The 24,877-nt window shown below is 51.9% G+C and overlaps 1 protein-coding gene across 3 annotated transcripts in view; it reads right to left on the bottom strand.

The window, feature by feature from the left end:
* AK8 (adenylate kinase 8) overlaps positions 1-24,877 on the bottom strand; it is a 116,147-nt gene that overhangs the window by 8,744 nt on the left and 82,526 nt on the right. Inside the window, exon 12 of one of the 3 annotated variants that reach the window (XM_073222298.1) lies at positions 17,853-17,990. The exons of the other annotated variants lie outside the window; for them this stretch is intronic. Coding sequence (XP_073078399.1) covers positions 17,879-17,990 — 112 coding nt within the window. The 3' untranslated portion in view covers positions 17,853-17,878. Of the gene's footprint in view, positions 1-17,852; positions 17,991-24,877 lie in introns of those variants that run through there. 3 annotated transcript variants of the gene reach the window in all.

Below are 24,877 nucleotides of genomic sequence, written 5' to 3'. Positions count from 1 at the left end.
CCAAGATATGGAAGCAACCTAAGTGCCTGTCGACAGATGAATGAATAAATAAGCAGTGGTACATATACACAATGGAATATCATTCAGCCATAAAAAAGAAATCCTGCCATTTGCAAAAACATAGACGGATCTAGAGGGTATTATGCTCAGCGAAATAAGCCAGGTGTAGAAAGACAAATACCATATGATTTCACTTATTTGTGGAATATAAGAACAAAGCCAAACAGAAGGAAAGCACAGGAGGCTCACAGGCACTGAGAAGTGACTAGTGGTTTCCAAGGGGAAGGGGTTGGGGTGGGGAGGAGGGGGAGGGGAATAAAGGGCCACAATCATTAGTAGTCAGAATATAAGGTGGTCATGGGTACGGTAGTACGACATGGAGAATACAGTCAATGATTCTGTAACATCTTTCTACGTTGACAGATAGTAACTGCACTACAAGGGGTGAGGATTTAATAACATGGGTAGCTGCTGAACCACTGTGCTGTACATTTGAAACCAGTATAAGATTGTATATCAACAATACCTCAATTTTTTTTTAAGTGCAAGATATGACACAGACTAAGAGAAATATTTGCAAAACATATATCTGATAAAGGATTTGTATCCAGAATATGTAAAAATGTGAATTACATGCAGAGCAAAAGATATACAGGTGGAATCACAAGAAGATCTCTTACTACCTTGTATTTCTACATTTGACATTTGGATCGGGAAAGTCTAGTCTAGGAAAACAGTTTCTGGAGAAAAGCTCAAACTGCATCCTCCTTCCCCAGTTCCTTCAGAGCCTGAAGGGCTGTGCTACACCCTCTAGAAGGCAATGGTGCCACCCCGGTTTTAAATGAAGACTGGGCATCTGTCACTCAGAGCCCCTTTTAGGGGCAGGAAGACATACCCAGAGCACCCTCTTCCAGGCAGGCGGCCGCGAGTCTCAGGCTATTGTCAAGGCGTCTTCTCTCAAGGCCACTCCGTAATGGCCTCTGCTGGAGCAGGGGAGCAGAGGGAACAGAGAACCAGCAGGGGCAACGCAGAACGACAGCGCACACCGACGCTCAGGGTGGTCTGGTCCTCTCACTAAAATGTGTGCCCGTGACACCTCAGAGAGGTGGTGTGGCACTGAAGCTGTTGCAAAACAGTCTATGCGCAGTGCTTGTTTAGCACAGAGCAGGAGTAACCATTTTTTGGAGATGTGTGAGGACAAGGCCTCCGTCTCGTCTAAGGGCAGAGGGAGGCAGCATCCGACTCCCAGCCGAGATGCCAGCGTCTGGGGCTGGCAGGGAGGAATGCGGGCATGGTTACCGGGGGCTAAGACGGAACAGGGCTGAGTGGGGAGGCAGAAGGGGCCTCTGAGAGGCCGACCGGATGGAAGGTGTGAGTGAACGAGGCACGGACTCTCGAAAAATAAAAAATAAAAAACGGGCCACCCCTTTGAACAAGGCGGTGAGGTAAGGGGGTCGCTGGGCCCAGTGTGGGCGTACAGTGGGTGCCAAATCCACGCTTAGGGGCACGTCCGCTGAGAGGGGGCCGACCTGGTGCGGAAACACGCCCGGCAGCTCTGCGGGGCTGGGGCCCCCCTGAACTCTGGAAAAGGCCCTGGCCAGAAGTTTTAAATCTATACTCTGTGTATTTTTCACTGACAAGGGTCCACTCTGAAAACTAAAGGCCAAGCGTCTCGACCTCATTGCACGGCTCTGTGCCCCAGGCTTCCTGCCTGCAGCGGCAGCGCCCGCGCACCTCCGCTTTCTGCTCCCCACTCCTCAAAACGGAGGCCCCGCTGGCCAGTTCTTGTTTAAAACCCTGCGTAACTGATGACGGCAAATCCACCCTGGCTGCGTCTGAGACCACCCAGGGGCGGGAAGGACGCCCGCCCGACTGACACCGACTGGCAGATCGGCCAGCGCTCTGGGCAGCCCGGCCCGCCGCACTCCAAACGCACCCGGGGATCGGATTCCTGCACCATCCGCCTCCGCTTTGAAGTCATCTTGAAATTTCTGCCTCCTTCACCGTGGGAAGGAGAGAATCGTTCCTCCGCACAACGCCACCCAGCCGCTCCCCAGCCGCTCAGGAAACACAAGTTACTGGAAGCCACAAAGTTCAGCAAACTTCTCCCAGAGAGAAAGGCAAGTCAGCTGAAGGCGAAAATGGCAGCGGTCAGGTGGAAAGCCAGCTGGAGCTGCCCTGTCGGGCTGGCCAGTCCGAGCCGGGCCCGGACACCATCTACACCCGCGGCTGTCGGCCTGGAGGGGTGGGGACACGGCAGCACTCTAAATATTCTGGCCGGGGTCTTTTCTCAACTCCCCGCAGGCCCAGGGCCCAAACTCCCCCAACATGGCGCCCTCACCCCCATCTCTCGCCCTCATTGCCCCCCATCGGCCGGCACACCAGCCCATCAGCCTTCAGCACAGGGCGCTCCACCTGACGCAGCCACTCTGCTGCCGGACCCACCCACGCGCCTCACTCTCTCCCTCCCGTCGTCTTTGAGCTGTGAGTGTGTTTGAGGGGCCCTGGCTCGCCACCCAGCTGGAGTCCTGTGTGCTCGCTACACGGAGTTCCTGCGTGTTCCTGGAAACCCGTCTTTCTTGGGCACCAGCCGTAAGCCACAGTACACCTGCCCCGTCCCCAGCCTCACTGCACCCGCCCCGTCCCCAGCCTCACTGCACCCGCCCCGTCCCCAGCCTCACTGCACCCTCCCCGTTAGCCTCACTACACCTGCCCCGTCCCCAGCCTCACTGCACCTGCCCCGTCCCCAGCCTCACTGCACCTGCCCCGTCCCCAGCCTCACTGCACCTGCTGCATCCCAGTGCACTCGCAGCTACACCAGCCTGCTGGCGCAGGGTCCCTTCTGACAGTGGAAACACTGACCGACACTGACCGACACTGATGGAGGCTGGCATGGACACCAGCTTCCGCGCACTGGCCAGCAACAATCCCGGAAGAACCTGGGCTGGTGAACCCTTCGTCGGGGCCCTGGGGGTGTGGCTCAAGGGCAGATGCTCCGTCGGTTCCCCCTTTGGGAAGGAATTCGTAAGGAGCGTGGTAGGCTCACAGCCTCCTGCCGTCAGGAGGGACTTGAACCCTCTGTTGTTGCTGTTTTTAACAGACTTGCTGAGATGTAATTCACCTCTTAAAAGTATACAAGGCAATGATTTCCAGGTATTTACAGGGTTGTGTGGCCATTGATGCCACCTACGTCCAGGACATTTCCATCAGCCCCAGAGGAATCCCTGTGCCCGGGGGCAGTCCCTCCCGGGGCCCCAGCCCCCAGGCCTCACAGCCACAAAGGCCCTTTCTGCCTCTGGGTTCGCTTATCCTGCATGTTTCATGTAAATGGAATCCTACGATATGTGGCCCTCCACATCTCCATTTTGAAGAAAAAAAGAAAAGAAAGGAATACCTCATAAAATAAATTTAAGGATTGAACATGAATCCAGATCAAGCCCTTACCACATAACAATAACATAGATCGCCCATGTGGGCCCACCTGCCAGTCATCTTCCTCTTGGCCTGGCATTTCCAGGGTACACCCACACTGTAGCCCACATCACAGCTTAATCTCCTCTGATGGCCAAATGCTGTTACATTGGTATGAACAGACCATGCGATCATCCATTTACCAGTTGATGGACATTTTAACCGAAGCTTTTGATCAAGTTGACACTGTTCTGTGGGCAGCCTGTAGCCAGGGGCTGAGCATGCACGGGACCAGGGTCTGCTTGTTTCTGCCCCACACAGCCTCCCTCAGTGGGCAACCCCTGCTCCAGAGCGCCCTGCCGGGCTGGGGGCCTGTGTCGGCCTGCCTGCTCACCCCACGGCTCCCCGGCCCCATCCGCGTCAGCCCTTTCTAAGGTCCACCCATTGCCTCTTCATGAAACTTCGTATGCCCTTGACTCTGTCTCAGCATCCAGACAACCCAGCCTGTGACGTCCCCTAAAGGGTACTGGGCCTTAAAGGATTCAGCCCCATTTAAGTGAAATGCAACTTCCATTTTGCATGTGGCCCCACCAGACAGACGTCAGCTCCTGAGGGCAGGGATGCAGCACATTCCTCAGGCGGTAGACAGGGGAGTGGCTAAGACATGGGCTCTGAGATCAGGAAGACCTGGGCACAAATTCCACCTCACCTTCTGGCTCACTGTGGATCCAGCCGTGGGACCCTCAAAGTCTGTGTTTATGAGGATTAAAAAAAAAAAACTCACAATGCTATTTCAGGGATTAAATGTGATAATGTATACAAAGTGCTTGTGGCACAATCATAAAAGAATATCCATGCAGGCCTATGTGCCAGGCACTCACTCTTCTAAGACTTGACCTACCCAAGGTGGTGACTCCTCATCACAGCCTCATGGGAGGCATATTATCCTCTCCACTGTGACAGTGAGATCACTAAGAGAAGGTAGCAACCTGCCAAAGCTCACCCACTAGAAAGGGTCTGTGATGGTTAATTTTGGGTCAAGTTGAATGGGCCACAGGGCACCCAGATATTTGGTCAAACGTTACTCTGGGTGTACTAGTAGAGTGTCTCTGGGTGAGACTGACACTTAAATTGGTGGACTGAATGAAGCAGACGTGCCCTCCCCAACATGGGTGGGCTGCATCCAATCAGTTGAAGGTCTGAATAAAGAAAAACACCGAGCTCCCCTGCATAAGAGAGATTCCTCTTGTCTGATGGCCTCCAAGCTGGGATAATGGCTTTCTCCTGCCTTCAGATCTAGCAGGGTACGGGTAGGATTGACACTGCTTATACACCCCATCCTCCAGGCTTGCTGGACTCCACTTAAGACTCCTTCAGACCAAACACTTTGACTTCCTGCCTTCTGGATCTTTCTTGAGTCTCAAGCCTCCTGGCCTTTGGACTAGAACTATACCATCAGCTCTCCAGCTTGCTGATCTCAGGACTTGGCAGTCTCCATACGGGCATGAGCCAATTCTTTACAATATATCTTTTTCTATACAGTGTATACAACACACCTCCGGTTGGTTCTGTCTCTCTGGAGAGCCCTGACTGATACAGTGGTGGAGCAAGGATTCGAACCCAGGCGGCTGCTCCCCTGTGCGGTTGACCATGGCCCTCCACTGCCAGTTGGAGGGAGGAAAGGAGGGAGGGAGGGAGGACGGAAGGAGACTTGGTGGCCCACTGCTTGGTACAAAACACAGCCCCACGCAGGGCCTAGCTGCAGCTCTCTGGGAGGGGCCTGCACAGAATCCCCGGTCCAGAGCCAGCTGATGTCTGGGCCTGTGTCTCCACCTTAAAGAGATAGCTGAAAGGGATGCAGACAGAAATGGGGTGGATGCCAAGGAGTCCTCTTCAAGTGCCCTTGTTCCCAGCCCTTACCGCCATCAGGCAGACCCCTAGGAATCTGCTTAAAAGACCGGAGAGCAAGATGTGCGAGATGTGGCTCCTTAGGCAACCCGGTAAACAAGTTTATCTCCTTGTCACAGGTCCCTGGGAACGGGGAGCAGAGACAGGGGTGAGCAAACCAATTTCCAGGTTTCCTTTCTCAGTCCCAGTCCCCACAGAGAACACACTGCGTTAAAATCTGCCCCTGCTGAGGAGTTACATAAGCATGTCCCAGGGCCCCTCTGCCATGCACCTTCTCCACCCACTGTCAGAATCTCCACTCTGGAGTTTCCACTGTATTTTTTAAGGTGCTGCAGAGAAGCTTCTGCTTAAAACCTTTCCACAGCTGGCATTTTCCTCCGTGCATCTCTATCTAAACACATCTTTCTCAGCTTCGACTGAAATCCTTTGCCCCACGTCCACCACCACCCTTATCCCCATCACTGCAAGCCTTTATGTACCTGCTACATGCCGGGTGCTTGCAAAGCCCCGTACACCGTGCGCACCCAAGTCCTGTGACCCTGCCCATTTCAAGGGCGAACAATCTCAGGTCCCAAGATGCCAAGTGGCGCCCCCACGCAGGGCTCCAGGCCCTGCTGACCCTAGGCCGCTCTCTGGCTGCTCTGCTGGCTTCCTCTATGTAAAATGATTTTGCTTCCTCACCTGAGATGGTTAGAGCACTCCTGACACCTCGGGTAGGAACTGGGAATGGGAAGCAAACCCTGAAGTGATTTAGGAGGAAAGCTAGTGGGGAGGTCGACACTGCTATGCACCCCCATCCTCCAGGCTTGCTGGACCCCACCACAAACCCCTTCAGGCCAAAGTCACTGCCTCGCCTGTGTCCTCCATCACCTAAGAGACACCTGGCTCCTGGCCTGGGACCCCGCTTCTCAGGTGGCCTTGTCAGGGATGCTGTGCACAGCTGTCTGCCAGGGCTCAGGATAAATAACGTGGATTCCAATAGATCCTTCATCCCCAATCACAGCTGCCCTGCCTGAGGAATCCGCCACCGTGTTTGTTAAACCCACACTTTAATTACTCCAAAATTATGCTAAATCCTTGCATAAATATTGCAGTGGCATCTTGCGAAGAATTTCATTACAGTAAGTTGGGTTGCCGCCACAGCTCTCGGTTAAAAAGTATGAGAAGAACAGACACACATGAGAAAGATAGATATTGTTTTCAAGATAAAAAGGCAAGGGGGTTATCCTTAGTCAGATCGCCCAGGTGTCAAAGAGAAATAGACTCCCAGGAGGAGAAATCTCCCATTTTACAGACTGAGGGGAAAAAATACGCCCTTCAGGCCTCCAACCTAATAGGTTTTACTTCTCAAAAAACCTAAATCTGATTAAATATTAATAACCAGTGGTATTAATTAGGAGGAAAAAGTCCATCAAGAGAACCCCAATATGTTTACAGTGTCCCCGGGAAGCTGGGAAAACTCACAATCAAGTGTGTAAATGTTCTAAAAAAGGGTCCTGAATATTTTATGAATATTTGTCATAAAACAGAAATAATAACCACTGTGCAGAGCTATTAGAATTAATATTTATGCTGCCCACCATGAAATATTCATGGGGACAGAGAAACGGGGGCCGTAAGACAAGAATTAATTTACACTGGGCTCGGTTTACCCGCTGGCTTGATGTTTAAAGACGGTTGACAAGCCTCCGTATGAATCCGCCAGTCACTTCCCGCAGCCGGTGGAGTGCGGCGGGTGGGGGACGGGTCTGGGCTGCTGACAGCTCACAGATTGAGTTTCTGACAGCCCTTAAAAAACCTAAACGGCCCCCCACCTTTTTTTCCTCCTTCTATTGCCCAAGGCACTCTGTTCTGCCACCGTTCATCCCATCTCCCCTTCCATCTGCTGAAATTAACGAATTAATGAATGCGATACGCTTTACAGTGGGGCCCTATGAATGTTTACAGGCGATTAAATTATAATGTGGGATGGCTGTATAATTCATGAACCAATTAAAGGAAGTGTTAGTTGATTTGATGGGATGAGGACGTACAAAATGCATTTAACTAATGGGGAGCCACGGGCTGCCGAGGCCGGCTCCCTCTCTCGGATTACACGGCTAATCGCTGCACTTTATGGGGCTGTCACTGATAGCCATGCATATTTCATTGTTCTCAAATACTTCAATTGTGTGCGCCGGTGTCGTGGCTGTAACTCGGAGTAGTGGGGCCAAACTTGGCTGTAGTTACAGTGGCCTGGCTGCCACAGCTGGAAATCTGAGCTTGGTCATCGGAAGGCCCCACCATTAGGTGATTAAAAGGGCTCAGCATACAATCAGCTTTTGTTTTACTAACAATTCCGCAAGCCAGCCTCATGACAGTGGCAACACCAGGGCCCAGACGCCCTTTTTGTGGTGGAGGTGGGAGGGGAAGTCCCAACCCCCTGTACTGTCCCCACCATGCCTGCATCCAGGGTGCAGGGACCCCTCAGGTCACCCAGAAGGACCAGGTTCCCCCAGGGCAGTCGCCTGGGTGCTTCTCCAGCTAAGGATTTCCTCTTGGCCCACTTAGCTCATTGCACAAGGTGGCTACTCGGAGCTTCATTAAACATAGTTAGTGGCAAACTTGGACCCAAACTGGAGGCTCTGTCGTCAGCACATTGGTGTGTGCGTGGCAGGAAACTGCAGAGAAGAGCAAATGAACTTCCCACAGAAGGAGTAAGGTCATCCTGGTGCTCAGGAAGAGAGCATGCTTCCACGGTTCTGTGAGCCAGAGGACCAGGCGGTGTGTGGCCAACACCACAGCTGGAGCAATTGGAGCGCCTAGTCAGAAGGGATGCTACCTTTACACCAACAATCCCAAGTCACTCTGTGCGCACGGGGGCAAGCGTCCCCCGACCCCTCCCAGATGGCTGGAGCCCAGCATCAATGGGCTGCTGTTCTCAGCAGCCCAGCCCACTGGCCAGTCTTCTGAAATGCTACTTTCTTCCCTGGCGCGCGCGCGCACACACACACACACACACACACACACACACACACACACACACACACACACAGGAAAACCCCTGTGGTTAACATCTTCAATCCCCCTGTGGATGCCCTAGAAATTTTTCTCTGATCAATGCCCACACCTGTTCTCCACACACAGGAGCTGTGGGAACCCTGGGTAAGCCTCAGGTTCTCTGCTTCTAAGAGGACAACGGGACAGGGGTAGGTGGTGAAGATGGAAAGAGCTGATCCAAGTGTTTAGTATCTGGCCTGCCATGTAAGCATTGCCCAGATTGTTTTAGCCACTGTCATCACGTGATAACACAGAGGTAAACTTGCACTCTTCTCTCCTACAAACGCACACTGTGGTCCACCCCGCATAGCATCCTGAAAGCTGTGAGCGACCAGAGAAGTCTCCAGGAAGGCCTGTGGAGTCAGAACTTGCTGCTATGCAGGGTGTCTCTGGGACCAGATCCAGAATGGCAAGGTTGCAGGACCCCAGGGACCACGGGTGACAACAGCACCCAAATGGTGCCACTTCAAGGATGGAGGAAGGGCCAGTTGCAGATTAACAGAAGGTAAGTTAACGCAGCCTAAAATACCAACTTTGGGCCTAAGCTTAGATGAAACAGCAGTGGGGTAGCCAAGCTAGATTTAATGCATTCTGCTTTAAAATAAAACCAAAGTATCATGTATCAAGTGTAACTATGTGTAACCAACTGTCCTAAATATTTTGCAGACATGACCTTATAATATCTTTTGAGGTAAACTTTATTATTCTCAATGCACAAATGGAGAAACTGAGGCCCAGGGGAACCAAGCATCTGTAAGTGAACACTTGTATAAGTGCAAAGCTTTATGGGCAAGTATTCCCACTGCTGAATTACTTATAGCAGCAAAGAACTGGACACAGTGGAAATGTCCACAAACAGAGGAAGGCTTAACAAATTGTGGCATACCCACAATTCTGCAGCTTTTACAAAAAATGAGGTGGACCTAGGGGACTGACATTGAAGAGAAGTCTAAGACAGAACCTTAAGTTTAAAAAGAAGTAATATAACAACACGTAGCAAACGAGCCTGTTTATGTTTAACGAGAGAAGTAAATCTGGAAGGACACACACCAAACTGACCATCATGAGTATTTTTAGGGGAGAGATCAGGGGAAGTCAAAGGGGCTTTTTACTTTATACATGTATGCTTTTTTTCTTTAACAAGGAAGGAAAATGCTAATCAGAAAATCAGAAGAAAAGGTTATTTTAAAAAAGGAAAAGTGTCCATTTGAAGCTAAAGGACCAGCATGCTGGTGCTGACCCATGATTGGCCCAGACTTTCACGCAGATCACACAATGTGCAGAATTACAGTTCCCGCACCCAAGCGCCAGCCTGGTCCACCCCCTGCACTCCCACCCCCGACATCATGGAGTCCGCATTCCACTTCACAAAGTGGGCAGAGCAGAGGACAAACCAGGTAAGAACCAAACGGAGAGCTGATCCTAGGTGTAGACGGGGCCTCTCCCCTGAGCAGCAGCCTCCCAGGCACCCAGGTACCCAGGTGCAAGAGGGAAAAGTGGGTGCAAGCCACTGCCTCTCATTCAGGAATATCAACTTACGTCCACTAATTCATTCAACAGGTATTCACCCTGTGCCTGGCTCCGTGCTGGTCACCAACTGTCCGGGTGCCAGGGGTCTAGTGATGAAGGAGCCGGTCATGTCCCGCCCTCACAGAGCTCACCACATATATTTATACACATGGATGAACAGCACCTGTCCTTGGCACGTGGGGTTGCCCCTGCCATTAAAAGATTAAAAATTCGTAGTATGGAAGACCAGTCTGCAACCAGCAAAGAAATGAGATGCCCAAGTTATTCAGTAAGTATGGTTTGGGCAAGGCAGATGACTTACACTCCAGTATCTTGCACGGATCACATTCCGGTGAAAGATGAAATGGCTGCCGTTAGTCCTCTAATATTTACAGTGTTTTCTATGAGCTAGGCATGTTACGTACATAACCGTACCTCATGGAATCTTCTCCCTGTATGAGGCAGGTGCAACTAGTATGTCCCATCTGATAGGATGGGAACTGGGGCTCAAAGCAGCCGGTGAGCTTCTCAGGGTGGGCCACGTCCTTGGCGATGCCAGACTCCCTGAGTTCAGGGCAGCGGGACCCCCCCCCCATCGGAGCCACGGCCCCTGGGCTGCACCACCTTCCTGGAGGCTCTGGTGCAGGGCCCCTCGTGGTGGGAGCTCGGCCCCTTGGCGAGCCCAGGCCTGGTATCACACCGAGGGTGTGCAGACACCGCCTCTGGGGTGCTAGTCCTCCCAGCAGCCCTGGGACGAAGGTGTTGGCATCACCCCCATCTGACGGATGAGGCGCTCGTTGTCACCAGCCAGAGAGTGCCCCGTGAATGTGGGCCCCACACCGCTGCACGCCAGCACCCGGGGGGCGGCCCCTGGGCCTTTGACGGTTCACCAAATGCACAGGCTCTTCTAAGTGCTCCATCTGTATAATCAGATTGACTCTTTTTCTGGAGGCAGGCTTGTTTGTCATTTATTTTTAATTTTTTAATTGAGGAGAAATTTGCATAACATAAAATAAGCCATTTTAAAGTATGAGGTTCAGTAGCGTTTGCAAGTGCCTGTGTTGTTCTCTGTCCTACCATCAGCTCCCAGGATAGCGCCCAGCACACGGTAGGTGCTCGAAGGATGGGTGCCGACTGAAGTATGTCATCCTCAAGGACCTTGTCCTCTGAATGGAGGGGGAATCTCTGAAGGGCTGGTTGGAGCTGAGGACAGTGGAACAATGAGCAGCGACAACCACTAGCCTCAAGCCACTTGGGAACAGCCGTAAGGGACACTCGAGGCTGCCCGAGGCGACAGGCGGGTAGGCGGGATCCGCACAGGCATTTGCAGTCTTTTTACTTTCCCCAAGACCTACTTCCTTCGCGTTCCTTTCTCACAGTACTGATGCTCAGCACACTTTTATTGAGTTTCCGACATGGGCAGGTTTGCGGGGGCGGCCCAGGCCCTGCCTGAGAGGCCTTACGGGCAGGCCTGCACCCCCCCTTAGCCGGCCTCTGCTCTGCTTCCGCACAGCCTTACCAGCCTCCGCAGTCACGTCCTCCGCGCATCTTTTCTCTCCGCATGACGCCACACAGGCCCTGTTGGGTACACCTCTGTGATCTTCCAGCATAATTCAAAGGACTTCCCAGAATATTCCAAGTCAAGGAAATCCACTCTGAGCTACATTCCAAGAAGGCCAATCTCTCTTTCTTCTCAAATTTCTAAATATGATAGGAAGCTCTTATTTGCAGACTAGCAAAGACATAGGTTCAAACTCTCCCAAGTCAGATAGACTCCACCCAGCAAATCCCATCATGACACTGCTCAACCCCTTTCGAGAGGTTCCCTTAGACACTAGCCCCTCCGAAGCTGCGCCTAACTTCGGGTTGCACCCAGAGATGCATTGCTAATGGCAGTTAGGTACAAATTGCATCCTGGACTTGACTGATTGCAATTGGAGGAACTTTGCTTTGGAAGATAATGGACACCTGCCCTGGGAGGCCTCACCCAAAGACCAGCCCTGGGGCTTGGAGATGCCAAGGAAAGACTCCCCGGATTGCTTACTACCTAGAAACCCAGGGTTAAACTCTTTATCTGAATATGCTCCTGGGTTAAACTTCTTAAGTGAACCAACCTATGATGTGAAACCTGAGTTTCCAGATAAAGTGTTTCCACATCCTTGGCTGGGACACAGGTCCGCAATTTAAAACCTCTGGGTCTCAATAGCTGCCTGTGAAGTAACTCTATTACTGTAGTCCAGGAGCCTTCCGGCTCTGGGGGAATCCACCCCAGGCATCTCCCTGCAATAATCCTGCAACTGTGTGTTGGGGCTGATGAGCACAAACGCTCTCAAAGGAGCACTGTGCAGCCACTAACACAGGGCCGGGGACGGCGTTAGTGAACCTGGATCTGTAATGCACTCAGTGGAAGAAAGGGATGCGGTATGTGTGCGGGCAAGCCCCAGTTTCTGTAGAGTACTTGAAAAATGTTGGAATATGCGTATACCTAACTGTTAACATTATCTCTGGATACTGGAAACATCTTTATTAGCTAGATTTCCTAACTGTTTCACAATAGATGGATTCCCAGTGTAATGAAATGTTTGGGACACACATAGACAATGAACCCCACCCCCAGCCCGGGGTCTCTGACCGGCTCCCCAAAGGGCTTCCAATGGCTGTGCCCTTGCTTGTGAAGGGGCTGCGTCTGGCCTGGCCCTTCAAGCTCATCTTTGGCCTTTACAGTCTCCCTGTCACCCCCAGATCTGCAGACCAGCTGCCTGCATGCCTGGCTTCATGCTGCCCAAGCCCGGGCACTAACTACCCCTCATTCTCATCTTCCCACCGCTGCCTCCTTCTTTCACTCAAGCCTTAGCTCACACCGTGATCTTTTACATCCCATCTTAATGGAGCACTTTGTCTTCTGGATATTTGTCCTTGGCTAGTGTGGTTGCTGTCCTCCTCCCCTGGGAATGTTCTGTTCACTTCTGTAGCCCCAGGATCTGGGAGAGTGACAGCAAAGAGCAGTCTTTGCAAATCCATGCCTGAGGCCTGCCATTATTATCACTAGGACCGGCAGCTGCCCGACTGGGCTCCAAGCTGAACGCTCGCGGCCGGAAAATCGCATGGCGTTCCCGTGAGGAAGTACCCTTCTTCACGTCTCTTAGTAATGGGCGTGAGGCTCCGAGAGGTAGTCACCTGCCAGGTCAGCCCCAGTGAGTGCTCATGTCCCCACCGCACGGGGCTCAAGCTCTTCTTCTTAACCCCTCCATTGCTGAGATGCCCACTGGTGGGCCTGGCCCTGCTGGACTGGCACTTGGTGGGTAGCAGGCACTGACCCTCTGCCTGGCCCCAACGGTGGGGCCCAGATTTCTATCTGGGGAGGGCTTGGGGCAGTGGCCTGGTTAGGAATGCTCACAGGACGTGTCCACAGAGTCACACTCTGCTTAGCTGGTGGGTCAGGGCTCATGGAGGGGAGGGACTGAAGCCATCAGGGACTCTACCCCAGGCACACACATCCTTGCCGGGGAAGGGCCCTGCGGGTGGGCTCCCACCGGCGGCTCCAGAACTGGTTTTGTTGATGAAGGACTGGCAGTCATGCTTCCTCCGGTGGCCCTGATGGCTGCCCTCCCTGCCCCGCTGGGGTGGAAAGAGCCCTTCACTGTGGTGGATCCCCCCAAAGGTGAATCCTGAAGCTCCCCAATGTTTGGGAACACGGGAGACAAGCAGGCAGCATGCACAAAGACCTCCTTGTCGACTCCGAGTTCAGTACTATTATCAGTGATATTTCATGATCCTGGAAAGGTGCACCTGAAGTGAAACAACTGGCCTCAGTTTGTGCAGCAGAGAAGGGACTGGGCTGGCAGGGGAGCCCCAGCGGCTGGCACCAGCCCCTCATCTTCACCTTCTCTCCACGCCACCTCTCTGAGAGGCCCACTGCAGGCAGATGTGCAGTTAACAGCTCCCTGCGAGCCCAGTCCACTCAGCACAACCCCAGGGAGGCAGAGCAAGGGTAGGGACACCCAGAATATCTGCGGCAGTTGTCCCCGGAGATGGTGGAATGCGCCAGGCCAGGGCACGGGACGCACTGGGCAGATGAAGCTCTCTGACGTTGTCTGAAGTGCCTCGGCCACAATTTTTGCGTTTCATTGTCTGTGCGCAGGGCTGCAGGCGCAGAAGGGGACCCCGACGGGGTGAAATCGCTGACTTCAGTGTGAGCCGGAGCCGGCGCGACAGAGGGAGGCCTTTGGGGTGAGACGGCTCCGGCCTGGGGTTTTCACCGACTCGGCAGTGATTCTGAGTGACGGAGGTCCCGAAGGCCAGGAAGCAAGCCGGTGAGGGCACCGCGTCAGGCCCCACGTCTACCTGATTGGATGCGGAGTGCGTCAGAAGCCCCGCCCCTTTCCCCGCAAGTTTCCAAAAGGAAGGGTCCGACCTTGAACCCGCGTCACTCCTGCCGCTGTGTTCTCTGTGCCCGCCTGCTCATTTCTGGGGCGTCTCCACAAAGGGACACTTCAGCAAGAAGCAGCTTTTCTTCTCACTTCCCCCAGCCGCGTCTGTCTCATGTAGTGGTCCACCGTTTTTCAATTTGATTCTACACTTTCCTCCGACCACTTAAAGAAAAAGGCCTTGATGGCCAAAACATTACTGCCAACCTGATTAGCCATTCTTTGCTGACGTTTATATCAGCACTTCCCCCTTACCGGTGACAGGAGCGCCCACTCCCTGTTGTGCCAGGATATCTGGATTACAACTTGTCTGATATATTTTCAACAGGTTTTCATATTTTCCATGTGTCAGGGGATGCCTACCTAGGTGTCTTCCAATTGTGGAGGGTGTCCACCCGGTGTCCAGTGCCCTACCCTGCCCCCAGGGGCCTCCCACGGAAGACCGCTGTGGAGCAAGCACCCTCCATCCCTCCTGGAGGGAGACCTCCCGGGGGAGGCTCTGGGAGGGGAGGTCCATGTCTCACTCACAGCCTGCACAACGTGCCCTAAACACTCATCATAGGGCCTTAACCAGAGTTTGCTGAATGACTGAATGACCTTCCTATTTGCTGAGATCCACAAGCCCCCAGCTGTGGAGCAGCTGCAGTGTGGCACCCCCAGGGCAAAGGGAACCCCAGAAGCCCTCCACTTCTACAGGCAGAAGTGCCTCAGACCAATGATCGGCTCCAGTTCTCAGAGACTTCCAAGGAAAGAGGCCTACCGCCCAGTCTCCTTTGATTTTTCTCTTGTGACCACCTTTACAGACACTGCTAAAGTTCGTGTTGTCCAGACTCTTACTGGTCCATTTAGGCTGCTTCCCTTTGTCTCCCTCTCACAGGACACACCAAAGCAGCAGCTCACTCTCTTGGATGGAGAAGATCTATCCTCCCCAAAGGAGCTCCCAGATGCTAAAGAGGAAGCTTTGAGGCCAGCAGTTCAGACCATTAGCCTTGGGCAGCATCTATAGGAAGGATGGTGAAGGTGTTCAGCACGGGGCCCTCTCCCACAGGGAGCCTGCGGTGCAGCGCTGACGTCAGGCCAGGGAGAGGGAGCGAGGTGGCACGCCTGAAACCTGTAAACACGTTTGTTAAGTAAATCACTTGCATACTTCAACATTTTAATTATTCTTGGTGACAAAGTCCTTTTGACGCACCTCTCTAACAACCACAAACCTACGGTCTGCTCCATGGAGGGCAAGCGTGGGGTCGAGATCAGCTGCCAGAGGCCACAATCCCAAAATGCAAATGGTACCTGAGCCACCCTCTCCCCAGGATTGCTGGCACCTACTGACATAACTCCCGGCATCCTTCTGGGCAAGGGCGCTGGATTCTCTCACTCTTACCAGCATTGTAGACCCTGGACACATCTCACCTGATTTGTTTCTTACCACACTCTGGGAGCAAATGCCATGGTCATCATGCCCGCTCCATAAAGCAGGGAAGTGACCTGCCCAAGGTCACGTGGTCAGTAACTAGGAAAGCAGGATTTGGACCTGGGCAGTCTGGGTCCCTCGTGGTCACACCTGTCCACACAGCTGCTCCGCCCAGCCTCGGGACCACAACAGCTCAGGGGTTTCAAGTTCTCCACCAGAGAGGGTCTCCCCTGCACATCCCGGTGCAGGCAGGCCGCCTTGCAGGCTGACCCAGGGCTCCGTACCACTGGCATCTGGCAGGTGATCCTCTGGCCAGTCTGCCCTGTTCCCCAGTTGGCTGCACCTCTGCCCTCTCCATTCAGATACCTGAAGGGCAAACAGGTCATCTGCTGATGGACACAGCTACTGAAGGCAGCGCAGCCCTCCATGCGTGTGCTCATCAAGCACACGTCTGCACGCCCAGAACGTGGCTCACTCAAGATCATCACAGACCCTGCATATACAACTCACCAGACTGGGATCCAGAGAATTCTGCCGGCTGATTTTCTGTTCTTCTAACTACTCCACAACTAAATGTTTCACAAAGCCATTTCCTCCCCAAATACTTATGTTCTTAAATGTTTATTAGCCTCTCTATCATGATCAAGATTTTATGAGCACTCTGTACCAACTGTGAACTAAATACATAATTTTGGATCCATCAAATCCAGGTCGGTGTTACATTTGTCTCTATTATGCTGCAGCAGTTGCCGTGGGCGCCCAGCGGATGACAACTGAACACATTTGTCCAGGGGCAGCCAAAGTGACTGACATTTCAATCCAGGAGCAGCCACGGGGATTTGGTGCTTACCCCAGTAAGAGGGAGAAGTACCACCGCTCACTGCACTGTTGGAGGATTTGGGAGCACCGCCTTCCCCAACCCCCCACATGCCCCATCCTCATGCCGGGGGCCAGCACTTCCCCAGCTCATGGTCCCCAGAAAAGGAGGGCCCACCACTGAAGGAGACCGACGGGCAAGACAACAGACCATCCTTTCCTTTGAATAGCAGTGCCAACTCTCCCACAGAACCACGGGGCTGAGCCTAGGGGCCTGCTGGTCAATCTGCTCTCCCTGCGAAATACAGAAGGAACAGCAGCTCAGAGCCTGGAACAAAAACAGGAACCCACTGCAGCTCATCATTCACATTCCCCCCGTACTACCCCACTGGGCCTGAGAGCGACCTCCCTCCACGCGCTATGGATTCCCCCTCGCAAGGTGAGAAGCAGGCCCCTCAAGGCGACGGGACCAGAAAGCAGCGGCGCTGCTCCTGTCTCTGGGCCTTTGCCCTCCGGTTCCCTCTGCTTCCCCTACATGTGCCCTTGGGGCCTCAGAGCTAACTAAAGCAGTTGGCATTACAAGCAGCTGGCCTGTCCGTCCTGTTCACTGTTCCAGCACATGCCACGGGCTCACTACATGGTCATCAGCTGATACTGGTTCAGACTCAGGTCTCTTTGACTCCAAACCTCCATCTTTAACACTAAACCTACCACTTCTAGAGAATGCCAGCCAGCAGCCCCAGGGAACTGAGTGGGTCTGCTTCCAGATGGAGCTCTATTTCTCAGATGTCCATCCATTCTCAAAAAGGATGGGCGATCCCGGCATGCTTCTCCCACCAGGCTGCAGGGTGGGCAGCCTGAGCTAAGGGCAGTTCCCAGGGACTTGCATCCCTGAAGGCCAAGTGCTTGGGATGCACGCCAGTCACAGGGCAGCTCCCTGCTCAGCACTGAGCGCAGGTGCTCATGATGTCACACACTTCTATAGCTTGAGCACGTCTGGTGATTCAACTGAATGGAACCACCCACTTAGGCGGCTCCCACTGCCGTCCGGGTGTGCTTGGGAGTCCTGCAGCATGGCATCCCAAACGTAAAGGATGGTCTTTGGAAGTTCTAGAAGTTCCCAAAGCACACACCACCTTCAGTCCCACCACAATGCTCTATTTCCACCCATAAATTAGGGGCTCTCGGGCACTTTGGCAGCACCCGCTGAAAATCAAATGCAACTACAATTCAGCAATTCCACTTCTAGGATTTTAATCCATAAGAACAGTCTCGTGAATACACAGAGCAGTGTGTACAGGGCATTTGTCACAGCACTGTATGCAGAGGGAAAGGAAGAAAACGGTCTGAATGCTCATCAGCAGGGACCTTTGGTTAAACTAATAGCTGCAGAGTCCCAGGCTGGAGTCCTCTGTGGCCATTCAAAAGAGCAGAGCTGTATGCGCCATACCGAACAATCTCCAGACACGCTGTGCAGAGGAAGAGAGAGTGAGCAGTGCACGTAGCATGTCTCCACGTACATAAAACAAAAGCAGATACTTACATCTCCTATTGACGCAGAGGAATTTTCTAGGAGAATACCCAACAAACTAGGAACACTGGTTGCTTCGGGAGAAGTGAGTGCAAGTCTGAGGTGAGAAGGAAGCTTAATATTTCCCCCATTTTCTATTAGGACACATTTTGATAACATAAAAACAGGCTATACCACACATACTTCATCAGTCCATAGATATTTACGAGCAACAACTATGTGCTAGGCACTATTACTGTAGGAACTTGAGATGTATTAGTGAATAGAACAAAGACCCCCTTCTGGAAGAATTCCTGTCCTGGTGGAGATGCACACACACACACACACACTCACTGGGAAGCACACCCCAAGAGCAAGGAAACACAAGAGCAAGGATGCTGTCCCTCTGTCTAGACCCAAAGAAAAGCGCCATCATGAATTTTTTTAAGTGTACATGAATACCCAAATAACACACTGCTTATATGCTTGTTGTCATGCTAGATACGTTCTTTTACAACTTGCTTTTTCACTCAACATTATTTTTTTGAGACCCCTGCCATACAATGTGTGTGGCTAGAGTTCGTTCACTCCCACCGCTGGACAGTGTACGTCTGGGGACCACTGTGTGGCTCTGCTGCGATTCCCCCAGGCTCTTCTGTGTGGCCACTGGCCTGCTGCAGTGTTTTGCTCTCACACACAGAGCTGCTAAGGACTGTCTGGGAGTCAGCAAGGTTTTACTTTTATGATTCCGTGTATTTAATAGTTACAGGACTGTTTGCATTTTGTTTCTTCTTATGTCAGTACTGATGACTTTTTTTCTGCAAATTTATCCATCTTCTCTATGTTTCCAGATTTATCATCATAAAGTTGTTCATAATATTCTCCTTACCCTTTTAAACTCTGCTATATTTATGGTTATGTCTCCATTTTTACTCCAAATATTGTTTCTCTGTACATTCTTTCTTTTTGCTCGAGATGTGTCCATTTCATCAATTTGCCAGAGAACCAACTTTTGGCTCTCCTGTCACTTTATTTTCTATTCCCTTGATTTCTGTTCCTCTGGCCTCTTTCCTGCCAGTTTTGGGTTTATTATTTTTCTAACCTAAGTCAGAGGCTTAAATGATTAATCTTAAGTTCTTCTTCGGAGATTTCCTTTTCACGGGCTATCCATTTGTAATCCTTCAATTTCTGACTCCTTTCAGTTAGAAACTAAAAGTGATTTTTAAATTGTGTATATCCTTTGGATCAGCAGATCCATTTCCATGAATTTTTCCTAAGAAAACGAGCAAAACAAATGCATGAAGGTGTGTGTGTGTGTGAGGGTGGGTGCACGCTTGTTGCCACTGTAACACGGAGAACTGGAAACGAACGTCTGCTGCTAGGGGCACCAGACTACATCATAATACGCCTGGACTGGGGGACGCTGGACAGGAGCTACGAGTATGTAATAGTCTGTGTAATGCACTACTCTGCAAACACTCAATGACATAGCTTTATGTAAAGATAGAGAAAGATGGCCACAATACCTTAAGTAGAAAAGCAGGTTACATAAGGACATACACAATTTTATTTTTTCTTCTAAACACTCCATGGTTTAAAATTCACTGGAAAGCACTGGGTTTTAGTTCCAGTCACATCGCTTTCGAGGTTCTCTGGCTGGTTGGACCATCGATTTACTAAACAGTGAACACAATACAGTCTCTGCCCTCATGTGGAAGAACAGACGAGGCTTCTGGTGAGCTCTCTCCTACAGGGGAGAAACGAGGGGCCATGGAAGCACGTGGGAGGGGCTCCCCAGCAATTTTTCCCCAGAGATCATGTAAAATACTCAAAAGACCATCCGCAGGGGTTAACAGAGGTGTGAAAAGGCAGGACAGTCCTGCAGGCAGGGGGTATGGGGCAGGCCCAGGAGCGCCAGCCCCACCTCGCCATTCCCTGCCATGTGACCTTGAGCTCCAGCCCCTTGACCTCTCTGAGCCTCCGTTTTTGGGGGGTATATAGTGACTTGAACGGAGGATCTCTGAGGATTCTTCAGTCTGAAATTCTCTGCTGACATTTGCCAACTGCAAAGCTGCCTCGGTGTCGAACCTGAAACCTCTGGGGAAAGCTGGGGGCCTCTATTCAAATGGAACCTCTCCCAGAACTTTCCCAGGGCGGGGACCTCCGCCTCACATGCCTGGGGGCACTCAGTACAAGGAAGCAGGGTGCTTGGACAAGCAAGCGAATGACTGACTGACCGAGTGGAGCAAACGCACAAGGCAGAGCCTCACAGTGGGGCTGGAGCATGATTTTACAGGAAGGTTTTTCTTACAGGTTCTTCAAGGTGGTCTCGAGCTTGCCGCCACGCAGCCCGGTGCCTGGAGGACGAATCAGCAGACAGGGCTCCCATCTCTCGTTTTTTCCACCCACTGCCACTCGCCACTCCTGCTAGGTAGTCAGATCGCTGTGAACTGATCACGCTACCAGGTGAACTGGCCCACTGGTCCTTAGTACCCTTTCAGGGGAGGATCCTGCCATCACTCCCCAGCCTGCTACTGGGCTGGCGGCTCAATTAACTTAATGCTATGCAAATGAGAGGCTCTTCTCATCATTAGCTTATAGCCAAGGAATGTTAATCACATAATTGGGCCTTCAGCAGGGTAATTAGACATGATTTCGTCCATTAGTCTTACAAGGATAATCATTGTTGAGAGGAGAGGGGGACGCTCCCCAAGCTCCACGTGAGAGGGGCATCTGGTTGAAGTGATCACGGGCCCATGTCCACCAAGTACAACTGCACTCACAGTGCAGCTTCCTCGTCCATCACAGAGTCAGGCGGCGGAAGGCCTCATCGCTGGAGTGACTGCGCAGTGGGTGAGGTGACTGCCCCAGCGCGCTGGGATGGAGAAAAGGAGTATGGAGCTTAAGAGCAGAACAAACTAGACAGCGGCCAGTCCCAGGCCAGGAAATCTGCTCCCAGTCACCACTCACTAACATGCAGCCTCAGCCACGTTGCTTGGTCTCTTTGGGCCTCTGCTTCTCCTCTGGTGCGATCTGGAGGTTGTGCATGATGGTCGCCAGGAGCCTTCTGGGTTTGACTTTCATGGATTTGAATCTCAGAATGAAAAAAGAAAGCTCCGAGCTCTGGATGGGGTTGGGGTGGCAGGGGTGATGGAAAAACTTGCCCAGGAGTGGGAGGTGGTATCAGAAGCCCAGGGCTCCGGGGCTCCCTGAACACATGCCCCGGCTGTAACTCAGGCAGGGGGGAGGGAGCGCTGAGGCACCCACTAGGAGTCTGTACTGGTTTACCTGCCTGCCGACACCAAGTGCCCCAGGGGCTGCTACAGGCTGCGCGTGTCCTCCTCAGTACCTATGCTCAAGCCCTAACCCCGAGTCCTGCTCAATGTGACTGTATTTGGAGATGGGCCCTTTAAAACTGTGATTAAATTGCAGTGAGGCTGTCAGGATGGGCCCTAACCCAATCTGAATGGTGTCTTACGAGAAGAGACACAGGGGACACAGGTGCACAGAGTACACATCATGTGAAAAGGCAGCAAGAGGCTGGCTGGCTGCAAACCAAGGAGCGAGGCCTCAGGAGAACGCAACCCTGCCCACACCTTGATCTTGGACTTCCAGCCTCCAGAACTGGGATTTCAGGGGTGTGAGCCCCTTGGTCTGTGGTACTTCGATACGGCGGCCTGCGAAACTCAGATTCCTAACAGGCATCTCAATCTTGTGCGTGTGCGTATGCGTGAGTGTGTGTGTGTGTGTGTGTGTGTGTGTGTGTGTGTGTGTGCGCGCGCGTATGCATGAGTGTGTGTGTGTGTGTTATTGAGGTATGGTTGATATACAATCTAATACTGGTTTCAAGTATACAACACAGTGGTTCAATAGTTAGCCATATTCTTCTCTTTTTTCATTATCATTATTTTTTTAATAAGGTATCATTGATATACAATCTTACAAAAGTTTCATATGAGCAACATTGTGGTTACTACATTCACCCATATTATCAAGTCCCCCCCACACCCCACTGCAGGCACTGCCCATCAGCGTAGTAAGAAGGCATCTCGATCTTATGTCCTGAGCCGGGTAGGTGGCCCCTGCCCCAAAAACAGGTGACGGCTGGCCCACTATTCCCAGATGCTCCAGCAAACACTGGGGTTCTCCTGATGCCTCTCTTCATCACAGGCTCTGCACCCAATCTGACAGCCCATCGACCATGTTCCACCCTCGAGATACAGTCAGAGCCCAGCTACTCTTCACCTCCATGGCCACTGCCCTGGGCCATGGCACCAAAATCTCACATCTGGATCATTGCCAAAGGCCCCACCCGACCTTCCTGCTTCTGCCTTCTGTCCACCTGCCTGCAGTCCATTCTCCACCTGTAGCCTGAGTAACCCTTTTAAAACATGTCAGATCCCATCACTAATTTGCTCAAAGTCCCCAGTGGCTCCCACTTGACACAGAGGAGAATCCCAGTCCAACCTACCCCCACTCCGCATCTGCCACTTTCTTCCTGCCCCATCAGCAACAGCCTCCATGACGCCCCTTAAACCTGCCAAGCACATTCCTGCCTCAGGGCCTTCGCACTTGCTGTTCCCAAGCCTGGCCTGCTTTTCCCCAGATCTTCCCATGATTCCTTTAAGCCTCTGCTCAAATGTCCTTTATTAGAATGGTGGTCCCCAAATACCTTCTATACAACGTGCCATCCCATCCTCTCTGCCCATCTTCCTTCCTCCCCTTCACCTTTTCCCATGGAACCCAACATATAACATATCTGTTGGCTGCATATACTCTTTCACTCCAGCTAGAAGGTAAGCCACATGACAGCAAGTACGTTAGGTTTTATTTCCTTTTGTGTTTCCAGAACTCAAGCAGTACCTGAACATGATAGATTTTTCTATAAATATCTGCTTCTTATCTGAGTAAAGTCATCCCCACCTTGCCCAGGAGGAAACTAAGGCGCAGAGATGGTAAAAGCCTGCCCAGTCTCACACAGCCTTTAAGGGCAAAGCTGGGATTCCAGAGCCTCTTGTTTAACCACTGGTCTTTTAAACTGCTTCCTAGCACAGGAACAATGCATAAAGTCCTGCAAAGGTGCACAGCAAAGAGAAGGGTCAGGGAGGAAGGCTTCCTGGAGGAGGTGTAGTTTGAGATAAGCCTTGTAGAAAACATGCAATTTGGACGAAAACACCTGGTGCTCTGAGAGAAGACACACCGTGAGCGAACACTGGTGTGTTTCAGAAGCAGGAAGCAGGCAAGAAGGGGATGGAGGGAAGGAGAGCCTCCTCCCTCTCCTGACCCCGACCCTGGCCCTCTGCTCGGGAGGGGAGCTTCAGGCTGGCAGGTCCTTCCTAGGATCTGGAGCCCATGCTTCATGAGAGGGGGGGCGCCGGCGGCCCACCTGCCTCTGGGGGCAGGGTCTGGGGCCCGGAATCTGCAGAAATCTCAAAGCCAACAAGGAAGCAATGCCCAGAGTCTCACAATCTCAGAAAAGGTATAGCTGAACTTCTGTTTATGGAAGACTTTCTTTAAAAGTTTTTTATTATTAAATAATTTCTGTGATATTTAGGAAGGAGAGCTTCAAGCTTTTAGACATCTGCCACCTGAATCTGGCAGAGGCCCTAGCTTTTAAAGCACAAGGCTGGGTTCAACAGTTCAGCACTTTATTTATGCCTCTAAGGAAGATGGAAAATTGAAGTATGCTCTGATGTCTCCCAAAGTCTCCTATGGGTAAAGAAAAACAAATAGGATTTCTCCGAGTCATCTCAGCATCTCAGTGCTCTGGCCTCTCTCTGGGAAATGAATTTAAGGTGGCGGTCAAGTGTTGCACCTGCCCAAAGCGGGGGCATCTCCATCAGAGCTGGACTCAAATGCCAACTACCCTGGGCTCCGTTCTGTTAAAGGCCACCTGTCATTCTCCACCCAGGCATGATGATTGCTTTGGACCTCTGATAACCGTAGTGGGGAAGGAATGTTTATCTTCTCTGATGTCTTACCCACCACCAGCTTAGGCCCAGCTGTTACTGGCTAGGTGAACCCCGGTGGACCCTGAATAAGAGCTTAGAATCCATAGGTGAAAAAGAAATCGAGAAGCGCTTTGCCAATGATGAAGAGTAACTTTGATGGAGAAAAAAGGGAGAGTTGGGCATGAGGGGCAATTTTCTGACTATGAAGACTTTCAGACGCTAAAATAAGACATTGAGAAAAGCTGTCACTCTCTCCCCAAATGACACATGTACCTGGAGTGGTGTGCTAAACAGAGGGTAGCAAATGGACCCTGGAATGTTTCCTAGACCTCTTAGAGCCAGCAGGAAAGGATGACCGATGCTGCAGGCAGGGCTGGGCGCTCTCAGAACATCATCACGAAAAAGTTTTTAAGTGGTTAATAAATAAACCGAGTTTCAATATATTCTGGCAAGACTGTTAGTGTCAGCCTTTAATTAACAAAATTACTCACCAGGAAAATAACATGCAAATCCCTTGCTATAATATGCCCTGTCTCCTCCTAAAGTCTGAGCCCCCAGACCTTCAAACAGCCAGTACAGACCACCTCCCGATGGCTCCTGCCCGCCAGCTCCCCTGAGGTCTCCGGCTGCCCGCACACCGCGCCATGCGCCCACCAAGTCGCGTTTGGGTCAGCAGTGCTGAGCCTGCGGTCGCCTGGGCTTGTGCTCTCTCTGGGAACTCCCTGGGTGTCTACACCCTGCAAGATCCTTGAGGCCGCAGGTGCGGGGTTCAAAGGCAATGCACATTTTTGATGTCGTTGCTTCAAAAGTAATTGCTCCTGTGCTCTCAAAGACAGGCCACAGACCTAGGAACAGACGCTCATGAAGTAAGTCTTAACCCAGGAAGAAGGCAGTA

This window comes from Manis javanica, chromosome 2 (genome assembly GCF_040802235.1).
Source record: "Manis javanica isolate MJ-LG chromosome 2, MJ_LKY, whole genome shotgun sequence".
Lineage (NCBI taxonomy): Eukaryota > Metazoa > Chordata > Mammalia > Pholidota > Manidae > Manis > Manis javanica.
Note: the sequence above shows the minus strand (reverse complement) of the source record. Positions and strands in the feature narration are given on the sequence as shown.